Genomic DNA, 24,416 nt, shown 5'->3' with positions numbered 1-24,416 from the left:
ATGTGTTCCCTGCTGCTTACCTTGCAAAAAAATAACAGACAAACTCCTGCACCACTCTACCCTGGGTACTACTACCACACCTTTATCAACTCGCTTCCAGAGCAAACATACCTTACCTGCAGCCAACGTCTTTATCACAACTCAGCAATTCTCAGTATAGTGTGTGTGTGTTTCAAACTGGACTTTACTCTTTTATAGTCTTTATGTGCATAGTAACAAGGCTTGGCATAGAGCAGGGAGGCTGGTGGGGTCAATGTCTGAGGAAGGACAGCTGCTGCCACATGTTTAAAAGGCTACAGGTGGCGCTGAGGCTGCTGACAGTAAATAGTAAATAGTTGGTGTCAGTGAAAGTCCTCTGTGGACCAGACTGTCCCATTTCAGTTTGTTTTTCGCCATCTACAATGGCAAAGGACCACACCTTTGTAGAATGCACACGCTCAAGGATGTGAACTCTAGTCTGAACTGGCACACGGCTCAAGTGAATTTGAAAAAAAAAAAAAATCCCTCTAGGCGTCACTGAGATATTGTCTTCATAGAAATATAATACCCAAGTCAGAATCATGCTGATGGTTACATGCACAGCCATTTATGCTGATAGCTCTGAGCTGTTTGTCTGATCTGCATGTGTCAGTCTGTAACGTATGTAATCAACAAGGTTTTTTTTGTTTTTTTAATCGGCTTTGCCATGTTTTATGAGAGAAAGTACTTTACAGATTGTAAAGTGATAAAACGACACATAACAGGACAACTTTTAGCCATAGATGAATATACTAGATAAGGTGTTTGTTCACGAACACCAATTACCAGACCAAAGCATAACAATGATGCTGTACAACAGCTTTAGAAAAACATCATTATTATTTGAAGACATGAGCTGCAGGTTCTCACAATACAATCTGTTTTGTCTCTGCACATGTTTTCTTATGCTGCTGTGCTTTGAGCACACACACCCTCTGCTTGAGCACACTTGAAAACTCATCTATCAAGTGATGTCTGGCTGCACACCCTATACTGTAACACCCCATACCATCTCTGTATGTTTGGACGACTGCATACTTCCCTTCTCACATTTCACATGAATAGACCTCACGTAGCTAGAGCGTGTTTTGATATCCGTGTTGTTGAAGCACCTAGTTGACCTCTTGCCCCCTTTCCGCTCCCGTGCCAAGGAACACATCCAAAACACGGGATCAGGATACTGGGAAATCCCACCATGGAATCCCTCCGTTAGCATTTACGTGCTGTTACAGTATGTATCATCACGCTGACCTTTGACTCTGAGTATGGGGTGATGGTAGCAGGTAACACATAAACACAAAATCGCGCACTGTGCGAAGGCCTGTGAACGTGAATCTGGTTGACAAGCAGACCAGAGAAGGAAATAGTAGAAAACAGAAAACTTACCAGATGGACATAAGGCACATAGTAGCCATAGAGGGCTGCAGGGATACCGAAGGCCCAGATGCGATAGCCCAAAGACCTCCAGATGTTGACGTTGCAGATCTGGCTCATGGCCGGGCACCGACTGCCTGTTTGGCTGTTACCGGGTTTGTTGGGCAGGAGGGGCTTGTATGTGAAGCTAGCCAGGATCAGCACGAACATAAGGACACAGAGGACACGGAGGGTGTTATACAAGCCCAAGTGCTCCAGCAGATACGTCAAAGCGAAGGGTAGGCCGATGGTGAAGAGGCTGCTGCCGGCCGTCACGATGCCGTTGACCAGACCCAAGCGTTTCTTGAAGTAGTGGCCCAGGATGACGAGGCTGGGCTGGTAGGCAAAAGAGCAGCCACAGGCGAACACGACGCCATAGGTGAAATACATGGGAATCAGGGACCTGTTGACACACAAATCAACTGTTACTGTACAGCTTTATGACTCACACTGCTAACAATAATGTCTTCAGTTTCCCCATGGCACTGGGTATTTCTGAAGTGTTTTTGCTCCATTATCCAGATGACTCTATTCATTAAGCAGCTAAAACGTGTTTTGTTCTTGTCGTTGTTTAATTATCTGCACATTCAAAGGCCGTACAGATAAGAGTCTAGAAGGAAAAATAGACCTGTTGGCTGGCTTATGGCTGTTAAGTAGAAAAAAGCAAATGATTATGGTTAATTAGACTCATGTTATAGTCTAGTTCAGACTGTTTTCACATCAAACCCTGATGGTTGATAAAGATATCCCTCTGGCTGTAACAAAAGGCCCTCAGCTATTTGCATAAATAAACTTATTTTCCATCTGAGCAAAGGCTCCACCTTAAACCACCTCTGCAGGTTAGTCTGCTTTTGATGACAGCACTGATACTGTTGTTTCAATCCATACATTTGTCATGATATATTGAGCTCAGTGACACTTCCTGAATAAATAAAGCTCAGAAACCCGACGACAGGTAGTCTATATTTGACATATCTATAACACTATTACTCAGTAGAATATCTTGACACATGGTTGACCTTTTTTTCAACCTTAGGAGATAACATAAAACAGTAAAATCCAACAAAGCAAGCAAATAAAGAGTTATGCTCCTGTTTGTATAAATAATCTTATCTGCTTTATAAAATAACTTTCTAACGCATCACAATTAACTTTTGCACCTTGCACTGCTGCAGTCAGCTATCAGCCTGGCCCTGCACTTGATAAGCAGTAATTCAGCCTTTTATGACATCGTCTTTTTTTTTTTTGCACTTGAAAGTGATTACAAAGTTGAAGCGCGGCTTCATTTGGATCAGATATTTCTGTGTGTTGGTGTGAGTGTTTCCTCACGTGTGAAGGGCTCTAGGAAATGATTAACAACAGTGTGTTAAATACAGAGCCTCGTACACACATAGCGATGATGACGGCTTGGAGGATGCTTTGTTTTGGAAGATGTTAATTCAAGCCCACCCACACTGCAGACTTAGATAACACAATAGTGACTGAGCCTGGGCCACTGATCAAAGTAGTGAAACCATTTAATCATTATGATAACATTCCCAGAACAAATACCATGTGAATTTGATGCTAATACAAACCCAACAGGTGAGTGAGACTTTTTTTTTTCCAAATTAAAGAATAAAAAAATGTCTTTTTCTACACAACAGTGACAGTTATAGTGAATTTTAGAACATGTTTAGTTAATTCACAGGGAAGCTCCAACACTCTTCAGCCCATTGACCAATAGTGTCAGCGGCAGGCATCACGTTCATCAGGGCTTGGCCCCGCTGATGCCGTCCACCCATCTATATTTAGGAAACAGCTCATCTTTGAATGTAAACTATGAAGGGTTTGCTTCCTTACGTGACAAAGGAGCTGGCCAGGAGGCCCAGCAGGGCGACAGTGGCGCCACCCACCGCAGTAGTCCTGCAGCCCAGGATGTCGGTGCAGATGCTGACGATGGGAGAGCAGAAGAAGATCATCCCCATGGAGAGGGAGCCCACCCACGCTGCAGGAATCATGGAGAGACAGAGCAAGAGACGGTGAATGAATGATGAGCACAGGGTTTATACAGGAATCTTGAAGTTAATTCTAATACCTTTTAAGACTTTTTCAAGACCTTCTCAATATTTTTCAATACCTCACCGCCACTTCAAGCTGTAACCATTTACATCAGTGACACTTTTAACGTATCAGTTTTAGTTTGTGATAAAAGACTATAGACCACTATGATGCTACAGAATTCAAAATAGGCTAGGATAATAAATCAAGGGCAAAGTTTATCAAAAAAACAAAACAAAACATTGCTCCACTCTCAAAAAAACAAAAACAACAATCTTATCTTCTTTTTTATGTACCGGTTCATCTTTGTTTTTTAATAAAATGAATAAATTCACACACTTTAACAATGTTTTTTAGGACTCTTGGACAGCTAGGCTAATTCAGAAAAAATACCTTTAAAATGTAAGACTTTTATAAAGTCGTGAAAAGACTTTTTAATACTTTTTAAGGGTCTTAATTTTCCCCAAATTGACTTATCACCTTTTAATACCTTTCAAGACCCCGCGGATACCCTGGAGCAATATGTGATGAACAATCCACACATCAAACAAGACAGTCTATGGCACAATGCGCTCAATAATAATGCTGCAGACGTTGACAACAAAACGGCGCCCGACGATGCTGTTGTAGTCCATTTACTCAGGAAATCAGTCACTAGACGTGTCAACAAGCCATGCGTTTCCTCTCTTAGATCGGGGGCATTAATCACACTCCACGTTGTTTGTATCTGCACCCGTGTTTCTCTGTAACCTTGAAGAAAACATCTCTGCAGATGCCACTTGCCAGCTTGTACAATGACCAAAAGCTGCAATGGCAGGAAAACACACAGCGGGCAGGAAGGAGTGGTCAGGAAAACACTTGGGCCTAATGTCAACACTAAACACACAAACACCATGGGAATACCATTAACCTTACGGGTAGGTCATGATGTAACCTCTCCTGATCGCCCTTCGTCACTAAGAAATAAACCCTGTAGGCTACACCCAGGATTACTATGACGGAGCCATGCTCACATTGTTACCAGAGATATTAAATCAACAGCGACATAAACTGTACGGTATTTGTATTGGTCCACTCAACCATTCTCTATTTCGGTATGGGAAAAAGGGACACTCCACCCATTTTATATATAACTTTTACAAAGTGTGTGACATCAGCAAAGCAGCCAAATATGATCAGTATCAGCCAATCTCTCTCATTGATGATCAGTACTGGTATTAGTATCAGAGAGGATAATACTGTAAAAACCCTGATTGAAGCGTCATATACTGTAGCTCAGTTGGTGGAGCAGGCACCCCATAAACAGAGGCTGTAGCCCTTGCTGCAGCGGCCCCAGGTTTGATTCCACCTTGCGGCCCTTTGCTGTGTGTCATTCCCCCTCTTTCCCACTCCCCACTTCCTGTCTCTCCTGTGTCCTATCATAACAAAGGCATAACAGACTCCTTGGCATTGGCATTCCTAGTAAAATAATGTGTGAAATTGTCAAAAGTCTCCATGGAAACAGCAGAGTTTTGCTGCCGTAAAATCTCCTTCACTGCTGCAAATGCCCCCACATCTTTCCTCACCTAAGGAAACTCAGATGTCATCATATACACAATACAATGCTGTAGTCAGTTCAGTCGACAAACCTCAGGATTGCATTAAAATCCATTGTTCCATTTCACCTGAGCTCATTGAGCAACCTCAGTTAGCCTTTTATTTTCTTAAGAGAAAAAAAAACAGCACTGGGCTTCAAACATTGTCTCTTTGTTTCCTGCTACAGACAGTATTTCATGTTCAGTCAAGTACCAGTACAGAGAGACAGCTCTTTATTGTTCAGGTCAACTACAGTGATTATGTTTTACCTCTAATAAGAAACGTCAGTAGAACTAAACTGTGAAAATCAGGACAACAGCAGGAAACATCTGCGGTGTTTGCTCGGTGCTTGGTCGGCAGTCTTCTGTTAGTCTAAGGTTAAAGAGCCGTGTCACGTGCTGCAGCAGCGGGCCTCTAATATGTGTTTAGATACATGGGACACATTTACAGCCCTGCAGATAAGCAGCGCTGGAATAGTAACAGCAGAAAAAGGACTCGATCATTCGGGGAGTCTGGGACCAACAGGACAAACAGATAACTTGAAAAGCTGTTGGTGGTTATCTCGGGCTGTTTTTATATTGCTTCAGACAAATGGACAGACATCATGTGACCTGTGCTGGAAAAAAAAACCACTTGTTTCACTAGAAATGCTTGCATGTGCATCACCGCTGACCACACACACACGACTTGTGCAAGCCTAGTCGGTGCACCCTTGGACTGTGGAGCGAATGGGGAAGTTTGACAGGAGTGACATGTTTTTGGTGGGAACGGCTATCTGGGACACCTCCAGGCCTTCCAATGACATCACAGCCCCGAACAGTAGTAGTAGGTACCGCACAGGTGAACGACAAGCCCGGACATGTGACGAAAGACTAGTTGTTTTTCTCTAGTGAGAAAAGATACGAGTGGTTGGAGTGTCACTGATTCTGTTGTCTGTTTTTTACAGCAAGTAAAAAGAGACCACCGTGTCGGGTTTCATGGTTATTACTGGTTTTGCCGCCCCCCTGTTTATTCTGAGAATCCTCACCTCACCTCATGCTGTCAGAGTATTGCACCCTCTCAGGTTTCCCCATGAGACGGAGGTCATGAAGGCGTTTTGAGGAAAAACACCCTGCTACCCTGACGCTGTTAATCTATGAGTTTGTCTCCACTCTGATCCCTGTGACTGAGCAAACACATCACTGCTGAGATCCCGGCTACAGCAGTCTGCGTTTGTGGGTCGACGGCTGTGTGGTAAAGTGTTCATTTGTGCGTGTTAATGGATTGCTTGACTGATGACAGTGGAGTAGTAGAGTGGTCTGGGCTGTTGAGCTCTCTGGGCAAAATTAAACTATCACTGGTCTGATCATCAGTTTAACAGACGACACAATAAAGCACATACTGCACCTGTTTCTAAATTAGCTAAGCACAGTGCTAGATGCATAGAATGCCTCGTCAACGACCAATGTGTATAAAGCATTACACGCATGCTGAATAATGTAAGGTGTGTGTATCTGAAACCTTGGATGTCAGGTCTGTTTTCCGAGCCGATTGTCGGGAGAATTTTGACTCTTAACACACCACACACTACAAGAGAATCTTATACAATAATCGGACGATTTTTGTCCATGGTCGGAAGGGGGAAAATCGGGGCAAAATCAGCCCGATTATCTTTATGTGTGTGGTAGGCTTTAGGTTGTAAGATTTCTCATGATGAGAACTCAAAGGTTTGAAGCTGAGATACTGCGCCCTGTCAGAATGAGACCCAACCAACATCTGACTGTCACAGTTCAGAACAGCTGGAGGGAGCTGTTGAGATTAGAGGGTGACACGGTGGTGCAGTGGTTTGCACTGTCACCTCACAGCAAGAAGAGGGTCTGATGGGTCCTAGACCTAGAACTCAGTGCCTTTTTAAGGGTTTGCCTCCGACAAAAATATTAAAGCAGATATCAGTGGAATGTTTTTGTTAATATAAGTCCTAAATAGTCCTATTTTCCGTCAGCAATCACTTACATGAAGTATTTCAGCCTAAACACGAGTCTCTCCGTCACTCTGCTCTGCTGTAACCCGAGGAGAAAATTTTCCTTGTGGGATACAAGTGTTATCCAATGAGGAGAGAGAACGGCATGAAGGGCTGTGTGTGCAGCCAAGGGATGCGCGTGAATGTGGTGACGTAGCACGAGGACCAATTGATGCCTGACAAGGGCGGGGGCTGCTAACTCATGGTGCGTTCAAAGAAACTCGTACTTTGTGTTTTTCCTTCCTGTGAAGTCATACCAGTTCGATCTGGTACGAGTTCACGGGTCGGAAGTTACGAGTGGCCGTTATAGGGAACTTTCACAGACAACAGGATGGTAAAAACACGAGCTACGGGTTACCTGGAACGCTACCAAGTCGTAGTTGTGACTTGAAGCTGTAACTTACGGTTTCAAAAGCCTGCCTTGAACGCAGCATTAGCCGAAACGGCCGTGAAGCTGATATCTGCTTTAAGCCATTAGGGCCACTAATTGGGGCAAACTCTTAATTACGTCACAGAAACACGATATATATCCTATATTGACATTCAGTTAAAAAACACTATTACTTTTGGTCCATATCGCCCAGCCCTAGTTGAAATTAAATGTATTTTTCTCAAGAAATGTCAGGTTGTTTATAATGTTTTGTAAAAAGATTAGTTCATACACTGTAAACATCTTAATAATGCACTTTGCACAAAGTGAAAAAAGGAAAGAGTTCTCATTATTTACAGGTTATTATGCGATCATTTTACTGGTCTGCCCCCCTTGAGATGAAATTGGGTTGCAAGGGACCTGTCCTAGAACCAACATATAGAGATTACTGTAACAATGTACACCTTCTCATATTTACACCTACGGGCAACATGGAGTCACTAATCAACCAACTGTTCATGTCTTTGGAATGTGGCAGGAGGTTGGAGAACCCACACAGGTACAAGGAGAACATACAAGAACATACAAACTCCACCCAGAAAGGCCAGAGGCCCACGTACCCAGAACCTTTTTGCTGAGAGGCAACAGTGAACCACTGTGCCACCATTGCGACTAATCAAGTAATTGAATACTCGTTCATAAGGGAATGTGAATCCTCAAATACTGAGATGAGTGGAAATGGCTATCTCCTGTGTAGGCTGCACAGATGCTGAAGTTTGGAGAAGACTGACTCCTTAGATTCTTGTTTTCAGTGTTAAAACCTGAGCCAGGTTCACAGAGGTCTTAATGCTGACCTAAATCAAGTCCAAACTGATTAATAGATGTGTGCTGGACACTACATTTTCACATTTCCACAGGTAAAAATAGTGATGTGTGACCTACATGCAGCACTCTGGTCTCCCGGTATGAGCCAACGCACGGTCAGAGCTTCTAAAGACCTCTTCCAGCAACCGCTGTCAGGACAACGGCCCAAATTCAATGGGATCTGCCCTGTCGGGTCTCATATTTGTGGGGATATCAGCTCCCTTTAAGCAACATAATGTAATAAATGGCAGTGAACTAGAAAGGCAAAGAATCCCTCAAAGACAACAGGAAATTGTTGTTATGGTTTCATCTGCCGGCTCTCTTGATTTAAAAAGCATTTACGCTTCAGACAAAGAGGAATTCCAGATTGAAAAATGTAATTTTGGGATCCTCTGTCCCAGTGACATCCATTGCTAGCCGCGGGCCGCTTGGACACTGAGGCAGAGTTGCTCTAAGTCGTCTGTCTGCTTTGTTAAAGACTCCTTGCTGGAAACCCCTGTGCTCTGAACCCGCTCACCCCGCCATGACTGAACCTACAGCAGCGAGCACTGACTGCATAACACTCTGCCTCAGGTAAACCAGAAAAGATGTGTTTGAAAACCCACTGAGGTGACACTACTGACAGTTGAACTACAGACTTTGACCTCAGTGTCCTATTCCTCTGTGTGTTCAGGTCCTGTCAGCTATTTGGCCTCCTGTGAAGCGCAGAACAATGGTTCCTGACATGTCTTTGTCTCAACACTATATAATAACATATTATTCTCAGTAGATTAAAAGATGGATGTTATTGAACAATTACATTATCTATATACAAATGAATGACACATGTTCTTCATGATTGGTACCCGCTTTATTCATGGCTTTTAGCCGTTTCCAGCTCCTGGCTCTCAAAACTGGTTCCAGACGAGCACCAACTCCTTGCTGGTCTAGAGCCAAGAACCGATTACGCCAGGGGCAAAGATATACATAGACATTATCAATATCTTATTACGTTTGTTTAACTGCTAATTGATGTATGCAGAGTTGAAGCTAAGTAGCCGAGCTACAGGCTGTGGCTAACGGCTAACGTTAATTTAAGAATGAAAACATCTTGCCGTCAAAACATAGTCCATAGTCGCTGTTCGCTGCGGTTACAACAAAGACTGCTTCCCTTTCTTTGGGGGATCCGGTTTCGGGGCAAGAATTAATGCTAGTGAGACAGGCTGTGTAGACCGCTTCAATACCCCTCAAGTCTGGTTTTAATTTTCAAGCCTGTTGAGAACTGAGGAGCAGCTCTGCTGGCTCTGACTGGTTCTTTGGAGGCACAAGAGTTGAACCAGCTGAGCAACGACACTGACACCAGCACCAAACTAGCACCAGGTTCTTTTTGGAGGAAAAGGAGTTTCTGAAGGAGCAGTTCTGAAGCTGAGAGTGAGCTGCTCCACTGTCACCATCTTGGCAGTGCCTGACTTTAGAGACCAAAACAGCTTTTGTAGACAGCTGTTAACATGTTGATTTATGCTGTTAAGTATGATATTTTCACACAGGAGCCTATGGGGGCTGACTCACTGTTGGAGCCAGACCCCAGTGGTCATTAGAGGAACTGCAGTTTCCATTGGCTTAATTTTCAGCCTTGGAAGTTGCTGCCTGGTTGCATCAGACTTTTAGGGTGATAATTCATGTACTATGTAGACAGCTTATCACAGCTGGTAGCTTACTTAGCCTACTGTAAATCCATGTCAGATCACCATCACACCATTTCCTCTCCATGTATTAACTGTCAGGCTGAAAAGCACCAGACGTTAGCCATCACTGGCTGAGAACATCAAACAAGACTGTGTGTAAAGGAGAGAATGGACCTAATGGATCCTTTTTCCATCTATTCATGGTGGTGAATGGTGAATAAATTCAGAGGGCATCCATTAAAGCCGCTGGCTGGAGAGTTATCTATTTACCAAAGTTAATGGAAACAACTAATGGAAGAGGATACTTGGCTCATATCAGTGGTGTGACAGGCCATTTTCTGGGCCTGGACAAATAAATACCTTGTGCCTGTAGCACATTCTAGGAATCTTTTGACTGACAATGCTCAGAGTAATAAGGTCAGGCTTCATTTAACACCAGAGAAGCCAACGGCTCAGACAGTTACACTGGAATAAAGACAACAGTGTTAATCACAGATAACACACACATACTGTAGGAACAGATGTCCTGTTGTATCACTACCTCAACGTGGAAATAAGGTCAGATCATTTCTTTCTGGGTGTTTTGCAATGCTAGAAGAGCTATTTGTAAAAAAAAACAGAAAAAAAAAACAGTCCTACAATGTTAATGTTAACATTATTCACATGTTTCCTTACTCATCCAGAGGAAAAACTGTTAATTCAGCATCACACTCTAATTCAAATCTGTCTACAGCTTCCTCTACTGAAGTCAGTGTGCCAACCTGCGGCCTCTCTTGTCACTTTCACTGTCACTGTGGTGTCTAGTTTGCCCTAAGGAAGTGCTGCCTCTTGTGAAGTCACCCATGGGTGAATCAATTTACTGCATGAACTGATGTAAATCTTGGAGTTAACAGCTGTTAATGCTAACATTGGCTATGCAACAGTTGACAAATCTATTAATAGCTTATTTAAAAAAGAAACCTGGGTTGTTTAAATTGAGACTGTTTGCAAGATTAATACAAATATACAACATGCATTAGGTCCAAGTTTCCAATTTCAACATAAGCAAGAGTTGTTCAGAGTGTTCCCAGAAGTCTTCATGTTTCTGTAGAAGATAAAGAACTAAATAACATCCACTTAGTGCACTGAAGTTATGAAGAGGCTGTGGAGTGGATTTCCCTTTTCATGCTTTTTTTTTTGTTTTTGCAGAAACTTTGACCATAGTTCAGCTTTTCAAATGAAACACAACAGATTAAAGACATCCTCTGTGCAGAAATACAGTGTGGAATGCAGACTGCTCTACAGGTGCATGGAGCTGACCCCCCACCCCCACCCACCCCCCCAAAAAAGTACATTTCAATGATCTGTTCAAGCACACTCCCAACACTCCAGCCAGGGAAATGACCTTTCTCTAATATAACCTAGTATATTAGCTGACCATAGGTAAATTAAATTAATTAGAAAAAAAAGGGAAAGCCAGAAAGTTGTAGCTTAGCATGAATGTTACGACTCTGTGTTACCTGCAGGGTTACACACACAGAACCCAGACTCACTGGCTCTGCACAGACAGAAGGAATGATGGAGCCACTCAATGGGCCGAACTGCTGCTGCTGCTGCAGGAGAACCTCCACCCGGCAGCCTGAGCAGCCAGCTCGCATTACAATCACAGTTTTTAGACCCATGGGGTCAGGAAGTGAACCACTCTGTACTGAACTCTCTGCTGGGCCCCACAAGGCTGAGTGATTTTTTTTTTCCCTGGTGAGGGTTGTGAGTCAGGAGGACAGAGAAAGAAAAGAGAAAGAGAGTTGTAATAAGTAAAGTAAAGGTGTAGAATTCGGTGTAGAGGCCCTTGTGTTTCCCAGCTGGCTTCAGATTACATCCTGCCAGAGCTTTGTTTCCTACTGCTCGTCTCATTAAAAAAAATTGGCAGCCCACTCTCCTCGAAAAAAAAAAAAAAAAAAGACAAAGCAGAACGAGCGGCAGGGTTAATGGGTTTACAAGCTGTGGCCTATGTTAAGCTAAATATGTTTGGCACATAGCTGAGACTCATTACTAATGTCCCTCCCTCCTGAGGGGAGAAGCAGTAACTGATGATCAGCCACAAGCACTGCATCATATATTACTTTGTTAATATTAGTGGAATACTTTGTCTTGTTTGAAGACAGTAACAAATTGAAAGGAAACAACCCAGAGCCACACACAGCGTTATACAACACAGGATGAGCATGACGATTAAATGAATGGTCATATATAAAGTCAAGGGAGATGCCCTTATTATGAGACATCAATATTAATGGTGTAATTGTTGAACATCTGTTGAATCTGAGAAGGTTTTACAATAATAATTATCAAATGAAGGAAGTTCATGCATTCCTGCAGCTGCATACAGTATAAAGCATCACGGCAAACTATGAAGTGGTATAACAACGACTGCTGTTTAAGTACGACTTTGTAGTGATCACAAAGACCTCAGCGATAACTGGGCCTCCCTGTGCTGCAGATACATCTGGCCCCCGAGTGGACGACACAACATCGCAATCATTACTCCATCTTCAGCTTCTAGCAGCTGGAAGCCATTTACACAGAGCTGCTCCACCACTGGAGGCTCTGAAGAGGGAGAAGGCAGGCAGTGAGAAACTGCCAGCTTTTTCTTTTGTGCACGCTTGCATCCCCAACTCATGTCCGTCATGTGCTGTCTGGCCTCACACCACAGGAAGTGGAAACCTCTGCTCAATGACACAGCAAAAAATGAAAAAAAAAAAAAAAGTGGTTGGAGCAGCCACAGTGTAATTTATGGCTGTGAATAAAAAAGGACGTGCATGCTTGGAATGACTCTCTGCTGTGGACACAAGAGGTCCATATGAAAAATGTTAAATGGAGTCGTGTTCTGTGGGAGAGGGAAGAAAAAGGGGGTGGTGTGTCGAAGCCGGCCGGTGATTGGGGGAGATTTTCACCCACCCCATTTTTTAAGCGCACTGTATAGACATGGCCACCAGCCACCGTTTGGATATGCTCCTCATTGGGTCCTTATACTCGATATCTCCAGAGGTGCATGTCTGCCTGGAATCTGCATTAAAGGCTGAGAATGGAAAAGACTCGTTAAGCTCTCCAACTGACTCTTTTACAACAGGTAACTTTAGATACACATGATCTATCTGAAGTTACTTATTTTTAACTTTGCAGGCACAAATCCAATGAAAATTAATCTGAAAGCTCATATTATTAAAACAAAAACTTAATTACTGCATATAAAATAGATCTCAGGGTGAGAGAGATTGACAATAATAGGAAAGTTGTTTTCTATGGCTCCCCCTGTTGTTTACAGATGGTCTCTTTGATAAACACACACACACAGGACACACTGATCATCATACCCCTCTGAGTCTCGTGTCGTGCTGCTTGTGATGGATCGTGTCCATGATGAGTCCTGAACTCTCTGGTACAAGTGAATCAGCTCCATGACGACAGACTGGTTCGATCTTCGATGTCCATGTTTCTTAATTACACACACGCCTAATCGCAACTGCAACTTGGCTGAGAACAGAGCTTGATGACTGCACTGTCTGTGTAATATCACACTCATATCTCGGGGAATTGACTTGGTTGTTCCCTGTCATTCAAGCCGATCGCTATAGGCCCTCAGGCCGTAGGCTTGAAGATATGTGTCATGTGCAGGGTCAAACAATTGGCTCTTCTGCTGCCATTGAAGTGGTGGTGTGCCTCCAACATGTTTACCCTGCTCCAGGCTTATCTCTTGACAGCCTTCACCCAATCTCAAGCTTCTATGCACCTGACATCAAACAGCCAGTCAAACATTAACCTGTGTGTTTTTAAAATTGTCAGGGTTTTTTGGACTGATTTCATCCATGTAATGACGTTTAAAAAAAAATATATATATATATATATATATATATATATATATATATCATTTAAGTTGCCCATACAGACAGGCCAGTGGTTCTCTGTGAAACTTCTAAAATTAAAAATGAAGCTATTTTTATAGTACACTCTTAATAAGTCCAACACACTCACTTATGGTGGCTGTGTAACTTATTACTGAGTCAACAGACTGATTTTACAACTCCCTCCTGCTATTTTTATACGACACTTTCATTCACCATTATCCTGCTGTTGCCAATGGCCATTGTTCAGCAAAAGTCACTTTAATGCAGGACTTTACTATGGTCTTAACTATTAAAACTTTAATTGCAAGGAGTTGGTGGACACTGTCACTTCCAACTTAATATGGATTAAAGAAAAGAAATGAATGTTGACCTGATGAACTTTCAAGCTGCATGTATAGGAATGAGGTAGGAATCCTTTTCTCTGCCTCTTCTCTCTGGGAAACTGAGATAAGATAAAAGCTGCTGACTGTACCTTAATATCTAATAGGTAGATATGGTTATACCTGTCCCTGTCCTTCCCAAATTGTTAAACTTTTTCTTTAGGACTCTAGTTGTAAGTGGCGTTCAGCACCGACTTTAACTCGTAAAGTCAAACTTGCCCCTGTTTTCACAAACGCTACAACACAATGGGTAGCGGGTGTTTATATTATGCATTTGTGCTGCAGATCTGAGGTGAGGTAGTTGTTTTATTTAGGTCACTTGCTTTGTGGGTTGCATCAAACCAAAAGAATCCCAAATAGCTGATTGTATTCTTGTTTTTACAATATAGCCTAAGTGTGCATGTGTGTTTTGTAATTGCGGATGTGTGAGGAGTGAGAACTCCCTCATCAGCAGTTGTTGGTCGCAGGACTTTCAGTGGCTGGTTGTAAAGTTTGAACATATTGTAAATTTGATTGGCGAGAAAAACTTTTACTGTTGTAGTAACATCTCATTTTCAGAAGCAATTTTCTGTCCATGTCTACTATTATAAACTCAGTCCTAACACAAACACAGGAGGAGTCAGGTAAACACTGTCTCTGACTGCAGCCAGTTTTGACTGATCGATAACTCTGTCCCTTAATTACCTGCCGCAGAAACCCTTGAACAGGTTTGATACAAGAACGTGTTGCTGTGTGACAAAGAGTCAATAAAAAACCCTGCAGTCGCAGCAGTTCATCTGGCTCCTCATAACTCTCACTGCACTTTGCACACTTTGCCTCGGGCCGAAGAAAATCAAGATGAGGCAGAAGAAATGTGGAGGGAAGGGAAGCCTCACACAGGGAGTCCTTCCACTCTGATCGGATCAAGCTTCATTGCGTTCTGCCTCAAAGGACAGGCTGCGAGTCAGCCAGGAGACAGAGACTCCATCAGGCTGCTGAATTACCCAAAGATGTCATCTGTGATCCTTGTGACGAACAAGCAACAGCGAGACAGACAGACTAACCCGACTACCTCTTGTTAATATGTAGTAGAGTTAACGTCCAGTCGGCGTTGCACAACCACACCAGGGTCAGGGTCATATTTCTTGTTTGTGGACTACATTTCAGTCACATTTCATCTAATGTTGGCAGAGCCTGGTCAAACTCCAACAACCAAATTACAGGTACATCGGCTGCAGTCTGCTGCTACGAGCTCGTGGGTGATCGCTCAAACGCTGTCCGTCGCTGACACCGATACTGAAACAATATTTTCAACTTCGCTGCACAGTTACTGTGTCAGTTTCACAACCGGAGACAAAACATCGGCCTTGGACATCTCACTTCTCTTTATGTTTTCCTTTGAAACTGAGTGGAAACAATATTCAGCAAAAAAAATAGAATAAGGACACGTGATTTCACGTTATTGACACAAAAGTCAATCAACCACATGAGGTCAGGTTACTTCAGATTCATCAAAACAGCACAATCAAGGACTCTAAACTCTGTTTGGTCCAAAGGTCTTGACTGCCTTAACATTAGATGACAGGCAAGTGGTTTTAATGGCACAAGGCCCAGGAATAACCCCATCTGGCATTCCCACAGGGAGGGAACCGGAGCCTGTAAAACAGATGTGAAGGCCACTGACCTGGCAGCTCAGGCCACACTATGAGCTGGACCTCCCCACCCCAGCATTGCCCACTGTGATTGGTTGATTAAAATTTACTATTATTGCCCAGTTTTGTGAGCATTACCTGCTGCCCAGGAAAAGATAACTGCTGCCACGTGAGGGCTGAGGACATCAGTAGCATGACGCAATCATCTCATCCAGAATGTCGGAAGGTCTCATACAGGGTTTTCTTCAGGGTGTTTTCTTCATAATGACAATAATCATAATCGTAACTTATAAGCGAATGACATACATTTCTTTACAAAGTTACAAAATGCTTTAATAGAAAAGGTTAAGCCAAATAAAATCTGAGAAAAATCCAAATTCTCTGAGCCAATAAAGGGATGCAAGCAAGCACCAGAGTCATGTGATTTTACCTGTTTGTTCCAGTAATAAGATGAGCAGCAGTTGGCTTGAAAGAAGTAGAGAGGTCACCCAAGAGAGCTCAATTTGCGGCCACAGAGTTTGAATGAATTTTGGGACATCTACAGTACATGTAGAATTTAAAAAGATCAGAGAGGATCTGTGGGGGGTTAGAGGTATAACTTGTGTTGCTGTGTTTCATCAGCAAAGAAATTATAAAACACACACCATGATTCAGAATAATCTGGCCGAGTGGAAACATGTACATTGAGAACAGAGGGGGGCCAAGAACAGAAGTTCAAGGAACACAAGGTTATTTAGAAATGCTATGCGGCTTATACACTGTAGAGACCTGCTGAGACGGAAATTCGATTCGCAGCACAAGTCTGCAGTATGTTTTTGTTTAAGTCTCCTTGTGATAAATAATGAATTTCAATTTGAGTTTAAAGCCACCAAACAACTTAGTGCTAATAAAATAAACACTAGGCTTTGTGGGGCTGGAGATACAGAATTTACTTCCTTATCACAAGAGAAATTAGGATTAAACAATACAAACTATAGACACTGATTGGGATAAAGTAGGTGAGCTACAGCTCCTCTTGTTGAGTTGTCACATGCAGAAACTAGTCTAGGATCATACTGACATTCTGGAAAGACCTGGGCAGACACCCTAACAGGTATCCGTTCTGCTTCAGTGTTTCCAGACCTGTAATACCAGGAGGACCGAAGGCATGCTGATGCTGCTTCAACTAAAACATGAATAGAGGGGGATTATCATTTCTGGATGATTTTCAAAATGCCACCACAAAGTTTCTGACGTGCTGTGACTGATCACCTCTGGCCCTTTGACACATCTCAGGATATGAACGTTATATATGAATCCAGAAAATGAACCAATACTGGGTGGTAAATGGACACAACTTCCACTCCTGAGTCCTGAGGGTCTCTTAATTGCTCCATGGACTTCCTGAAGCTCAGCTCAGGTAACTAGTGCTCACAATCACATACCTTTAACTGAGGCCCCACGCAAAACTGATTCCTATAATGACCTATTTTCATTACTTAACAAAAAGTACCAGTTATTTTCACGTTTTTAGACACATGATGTTTCAGCAGTATGGGATGATGATGCATGTCCAAACATGTGCCCTGGTTCGTCTCTGCAGTTTCTCACAACAGGAAAGTCAGGCAAATGTTGCACCAGTTTCCACGCTGAGTATCCAGAGATCATATAATTATCTCTCTTTTGAAGAGAAAACTTTAAAGAGTACAACTTGTGATTTATCGGTAACCCCCCCCCCCCCATGTTTATAATGGGATGTTTACTCTGCACTAATAGGGATGAAGTAGAATCAAAACAGACAAAAACGCTCCCAAAACAAACAAACAAAAAAAATCAGGATATGAGAACAGGACAGGCCGACAACACAGACCGACTACACACACAAACACGCACACGCACGCACGTGACCTATGCAATGAGAAACATGGCAAAACATTTAGTAAAAGTAAAACCATATCCTTCCATCTTCTCTAGGTTTACGTGAACATGTAGAGCAGTGCAGAGAAGCACTGGAGAGCATGAGCAGAAGGCAGCAGTGATAGTGAAGACGGAAGAGAAGCTGCTGACTTCAGATAAAAGAGCGTACAGGTTCACGAGGTCATGTCCTCAACAAGGATATGGTGTGTAGCTCTCTGTCCCTCTTTGATAGACAAACTAATACTGGACAGGGGAACTGCAAGTGGAGTCCATAATGTTAATCATAATGATCATAATGACTGTTGATCAACCACCAGTTGATTTGCTATTTTATATTTTGCTATATGAACACTTTTCCATAATTATTAATCTACGGTCATTTTTCATTCATTCTCTGCCTGATCAACTGATAAAATGAGAAAACATATAATAATTAACAATTGAATGTGGGGGCGTACTAGTGTAATAAGGTATTAAAAGGCATTCCAGCAGTTGCTACGATGTGTTAATCAGACTTTAACAGATGACACAGAGTATAACTGCTACAAGACTCCAGCTAATACATACGTGACACAAGATTGCAGGACAAATCTAAGATCACCTCCTTACAGTTGCTTCCTCCGCCAACCAGCCAGGTTTTCAGGAAATACGGCCACAGTGTCTCCTTCCTGACTTACACTGTTGAATAATGGCCAGAAGTGTTTTTGCAAACCCTATGATGTCACGGTGAAAATATTGGAAATAATATGTTATCACCTCATTTGACACTTGGGTTTCATTCTGTCATAATTAGTATATAGGCCTACATCTGTGAATTACGAAGAAGTTGTGTTGAGGTAGGACTGAGGGATTCTTTCACACGACTGTGCACCAGATGCGAAAATGGCATTGTTTCATTTTTCAGCTCGTATGGTTTGTGTTTACATGTTCGTTTTCACGCCGCACCACTGGCAGGGTGTCATGTTTCCATGACGACTCGACTGGAAAAAGACACGTGGTGGTGGTATGTCGTCATGTTTGCATGTTTGACTCCCAATTCACGGTCCCGGTGCGGTCGTCGTTTCGGTGAACACCCGGGTGCGACAGTTGTGCTCACACTGACCCAAACGCACCGCTCTCTGGTCCAAAGTCCAACTGGGCCGACCTAAACACTGCCTGTGTGAAAACACCCCAAGTTATCGCACCATTGAGAATAGGATGGACATGTCCAAAACACAAGCGTGTGTGTTAACTTGTACGGATGTAGTTCCTCTATGTTACACACAAAAACAAAATAACTCTTATCAATTAATGACTGAATAATTAGGTCATAAAAAATACAAGAATGTTTCCTTCTCCGGAGCGGATGTGTCAAGGTTCATTCATTGTCTGCTGTGACACATCTTGACATGTTTTTAACTAGTGAGTGTCACAGGCTGAGGGAGAAGCTTCTCTATCTGGGGTCTGCTGCTCCAGCTGCAGGTGACATTTATGCTTTTCTATTTTATGTTGCATGTTTAAGCAATGCTGACTCTAAACAGTAGTCCAATGTGTGATTTGTCACATGCCAGGGAACAGTGTAACGTAAGCAAAGCTGTGAGCAGGGGGAAAAAAACATGCTTCATCATAATATGAAAAGTGATGCCAATGCAAGAAGGAAAAGGATGCTATTATAATGATTCATGATATTCATCTCATGGTGACTGCCAGAGTGGCCTCTCACTTCCTTCTACCATCCATGGCACTTCTGTCTGATTGTGAAACTGTGCAAAAACCAAGTAATGCCTGACTGTCATAACTGTGTGCTCACGCCAGGGTTTAGACTAGTGCAGCAAAAAGAAAAAGGAATATCCCTAACACCGGCTGTCATCAAGTATAAACTTAAACCTCTAAATCTAAACTTTACATCCTTAGTGTCAGCCATATTCTCCATTTTTCCATCTGTAGGTGGGATATTATTAAATCTGTGGAGGTTACAGTATCACCCCTGATCTAGACCAAACAATTGCACAAGCTCATACCAAGGTGGTGATTTCATGCTGTCGAAGGCAAAGCTTGCATGTACTCTTACTGTATACAGGCAGACTTTCCAAAGAAAGTGGGCTGAACATGACACATTGGAAATGAAACAGACAATTTGAATAAGCAGGGAAATCTCAACACTACACTACAATGACTAGAGTACATCAGCGGCAACAGTAAGAGAGCCAGACTGTGGGAGGTTTGAGGGAAGGCAGCTGGAGATGATGCAGCTTCCTCCACAGATATGAGAGTGCAACTAGAATCAGCGGCTCATGGTCGTACGTCTCACAGCCAACCAGCCAAGCTGCAGGAAACATGGTCATAATCTCTCCATCCTGCATTACAGTGCTGAATAATGACCAGAACATTATGATGTCACAGTGATGTGTAGACCATTGACCTTTTGGATATAAAATGACATAATTGCTTTTCTCTTTATCATTTTATTTTATTCATTTTATTTTATTATCATTTAAAAATGTGTCATAATTAGAATATGAATGGCAACAGTGGCATTTCACCAGCTAATTCTAATCAGTTCGCTTAAAGTGCTAGTGTTCAGGTTCACAAGAATGAGATGGACAGATACTATACAATAATATGATACAATACAAATTACTTTATTGATCCCCAAAGATGGAAAGAACCAAAATAAATTTGGAAGCACGTAGTAAATGTAATTTGAGGAGCAAGCAAGCATCCTGGGCATCAGCCAAGACAGTGACATGATGGCTGGACTCAGTTGTAGCACTTGGATAGTGACAGGATTACCAAGAAAAGAGGGAGCAGAACTGTCAGCAGCCAATCATGTTCACTTTTGAATGGGAATGACTGAGCCTGCAGACAAGAGACTATAGCAGCAACATGATGCCAGTGGCCGTGCCCTACACTTCTCCATGCAAAAAACCCTGAATGACAGCGACAGAGAGACTGACACTGAGACTTTTTGACAGCCCGCTGTAAAAAAACACAAAGTCTAAAGACGACTCTGTGTCTAAGTTAAAGTTCACTATAATGCTCCGTACTGTATCCTCCATACCTAATAAAAATCACATTTTAAAATATACGTGTGCCTATGTTTGAGCCATTCCAGCTAATGTCCGATTCCACCGATGGCCCTTTGCTGTATCTCTCTCTCTGTCTCTTTACAGCTGTCCTATCAATTAAAGGCATAAAAGCCCCCCCCCCAAAAAAAAAAAATCCTTTAAAGACAACACAGGTTCATGGCGACACTGTCACCAGAAAATAATTTATATTGAACAACTCTACTAAACTTGGACATGTCAACATTTTATCCATTCAAAATCTTCTTCACTTTGGGCAATATTGATGTCCGACAGAAACCAACCACGAGTCCAAACAGAGCTGTAGTCCAGACCACCTCTGTCGAAACCAAATCAATCCCATAACCACGTTCAAAGGTCTGAGGAGAACTGAATGATTGTGTAACATGCTGAATTTGAACCGAATCCAAAGGCACAGTGTGTTCTGTTTCATCTCTACAGAGGCTCACTAACCAGCTTAATTATTATATATATTTAGTTTTATTTTGGTAGTAATAGAAGATTTTTATTTTAAAGAACCCACAAACTCTAGATTCATAGGGATTTAAACAGTACTATTAAATAATAGAAGGCAGAACAGTAGCCAAATAAAATAACTTGAATATTAAATTACACAGTAATACTTCAGTGATTAGACTGCAGTTATCTTTAGCACGCAAAGCTGCACCTTGAGGCTAGATGACATGTGCGAATGTGTTTTGTGATCATCAAACAGGGCGGCAACAACAGCAAAAGTAAAATAGTTGATAAAAGACGTTTAAATGAATTGTATTAACATATATTTATACAGATTTTTTAGTTCAGGGTTGAAGACTGATAACAGAGGCGAGTGAGTTTGTGTCTCTCTTTCAACATAAATAAAACCAAATAACACCACGGTACTCTGGTGTGAATATCTGCTTCATTCCCAAAAGATAGGATGAACTGCAATGCATCGATCACACAGACAGGTTGCATTTTTCACTTATCAGTAAAAAAAAAAAAAAACCACAACAACCTTTAAACTCACAGCCTAAAACTTCTGCCTGAATCAAAACAATGACAAAAAGACTGCATTGTGTGACATCATGAAATAGTGTAGGTCTTGACCACCACTAAGTTCCTCCCGGTTTAGATTCCTTCAGTGAGAAACTTCCGGTGGCGCTGCCCTGAAGCAAACCGGCCTTCTGCTACTGTAGCTTGAACTGTTACACTGTGGCCAAGACACATTTCCCTTGGGAGGACAATTAACTTTATGCTACTTTGTTCAAGAGTCAGCGGTTCAAGAAATCACACAGATTTCAACATTAAAAAAACTGAACTAAGCAGTTTCATATTTACAGTCAGTGTAACACAGTGCATATGATTTATTGTTTCTCTGGTAACTTAGGAACCAGACATCCTGCAGTTTTTTTTTTCTCCAGCAGATGAATTCTCCACAGAGGAATCCTCCTCTGTCCTCTCCATAACTCACAGGCCAGTAGAAACACCCATTAAACCATTCCTCACAGATTCCTCTGTTTGAGTATTTATGGAAACTTTAGTTAACAGCGTACAAACACAACTCAACTGCACAGGTCTGGTTGTTTTTAAGACATTTTGTTATTGAAAAGTTACAGATTATAACTTGACAACAACACAGTCATGGATAAACTCTTAAATACCCATCTGTCAAATAATGGCACCAACAACAGGTGGTTGGACTCAGCAGAATAACACATGACTCTTGGGCTGAGTATCTCTCTCTCTCTCACACACACACACACACACACACCAGTGAATGAAGAGATTTTGCATGTGTTATCTGACTTACACTGTCAAACATTTAACATCCTGCACCAACACTAAGCTATTTACTTAACTGCAACAGAAGAAGCAGAGCACTAGTGTGTTGACCTGATAAAGCAACCAATTGCTTTGCTTTAAGAAATGAGGAAACAGAACGGGTTATTCGGTGTGGGGGAGTAGCCTATCTCTCTAAAAAAAAAAAAAAAAAAAAAAAAGTATCTGTGGCAAACACTGTGGTGCATTCATTGTTTTAGCAGCCACAGTAAATAAATCTGTTATTTCCCCATGTTTCCTGTCGTTGAAAGTATGCAGCAGCTGCAAACTACAGTAACTTTCACTCCACATAAAAACAGCAGAACCACTCGGAGCTCCCAAGTTGGGTGACTTTTTGCCGCCAACACCGCGAACGAACATCCCCCACAGGCAGGCAGACAGACGTGTCACTACACCACAGCTGCTTTTACTCTCTCTGCCATGCTGCTGTGCTGTCCGCCGCCCACTCTCACTTTTACACACGTAAGTTACTGTATATTGGGCCGGCAGGAGTTAGCTGACTTACAGTGGGCACAATGGAAACGTATTACACATTTTGGATGAAAGAAATGCGCGAAATGACGCAAAGGAATTGTTAAAAGTGATAAAAGATGTGTAACGTTAGCTTGTGTGGAGGTCAAAAGTTCAAATGTCCATGTGCAGTTGGTAACTTTAGCTAACGGTTTTTCAACCGCCGTGCTTGAATTAATTGCGCTTACAGTAAAGACTGGAACGTCTCTAAGTTACCGTTAGCCGTCAGTTGAGAGCCGACATGAGGATGATTGAGGAGGGTACTCTATGCCCCCCTGCCTCCTCCTCCTCCTCCTCCTCCTCCTCGCACTCACCTGTCTTAAACTGGAGGTCTTTATCCTCCTCGTTGCCGAACTCCTTTAACAGCGACAGGTAGATGATGCCGAAGGAGTTCTGGATGCCGAACACGGAGCCGTTGCACCACATGGAGGCGACCATGACCAGCCAGCCCCAGCCGCCCTCCGGGTGCACGAACTCTGCCGCCGCCGCCTCCTCCTCTCCGGATGCCGCGGCCACCGCCGCCCGAGCCGGGTCCTCCGGGACAGCCGGGACCGCGACCTTAGAGTCCCAGGTCTCCTTCTTCTCCTCCTCCTCTTTCTCATTCTCTCCTCTTCCTCCCCCTCCTTCTGCGGGTGCGACGACCACTGCGGCGGGGGTCTCGTCCGCACCGCCCGCATCCTCACCGTCCGGGATGTTGTTCACCTCAGTCATTGTTGTGGCTCAAGTTTAAGTTAGCAGAGCAACCACAAAAAAAAAAAAAAAAAAAAAAAAAGGCAACAGCGGTGTTTGTGTTGCTTTTTAAAAAATAAATCTGTGTGTATTTGTGTGTGTGTGTCTCCTGCACTGACAGAAAAAAAAAAAAAAAAAAAGTTCAGATACAGTGTGTGTCTGAGCAGCGGTGGCTTTCAGCTGTGGGTGAAGTTGCATCCATTGAAGAGCAGCAGCAGCAGTCGGAGCGGTGTCGGTCGGGCAGCATCTGTTCCTACAGTAACTGTGGAAAAGCTGCTGCTGCAAAATATAAATAGACAACGCGGAGGGGCGGGGCTCTAGGGGGGCATCCTGGCAGCTGATTGGACACACCACAGTTACCCTTGGCATCTTCTTATTGAAGTAGAGAAAAATATTGTTTCCATATACACAATGTTTTTTGCAAGACTGGTAATTAAATACTAATGTATACACAGGCTTAAAGTTCCCCCTCCGCCTTCAGCAGCGCTGTCAACGATGAAAGGTCTCACTTCCCCTTCCCAGCTGCTAAAAATAAACATGAAGTGCTGGGCCAGCAA

The 24,416-nt window shown here is 42.7% G+C and overlaps 1 protein-coding gene across 1 annotated transcript in view; it reads right to left on the bottom strand.

Annotated features, from left to right (window-relative positions):
* The window catches only part of slc16a10 (solute carrier family 16 member 10), a 33,576-nt gene extending 9,463 nt beyond the window's left edge, over window positions 1-24,113 (bottom strand). The window contains exons 1-3 of the mRNA XM_084000723.1: window positions 23,445-24,113; window positions 3,274-3,418; window positions 1,405-1,834 (exon numbers count right to left, since the gene is read on the bottom strand). Coding sequence (XP_083856849.1) covers window positions 1,405-1,834; window positions 3,274-3,418; window positions 23,445-23,841 — 972 coding nt within the window. The 5' untranslated portion in view covers window positions 23,842-24,113. The remainder of the gene's footprint in view (window positions 1-1,404; window positions 1,835-3,273; window positions 3,419-23,444) is intronic.
* Window positions 24,114-24,416: the final 303 nt, after the last annotated feature.

The sequence above is a fragment of the Trachurus trachurus genome (genome assembly GCF_905171665.1).
Source record: "Trachurus trachurus genome assembly, chromosome: 24".
Classification (NCBI taxonomy): domain Eukaryota; kingdom Metazoa; phylum Chordata; class Actinopteri; order Carangiformes; family Carangidae; genus Trachurus; species Trachurus trachurus.
The sequence above is the reverse complement of the archived record's forward strand: the minus strand, read 5'-3'. Positions and strand labels throughout refer to the sequence as shown.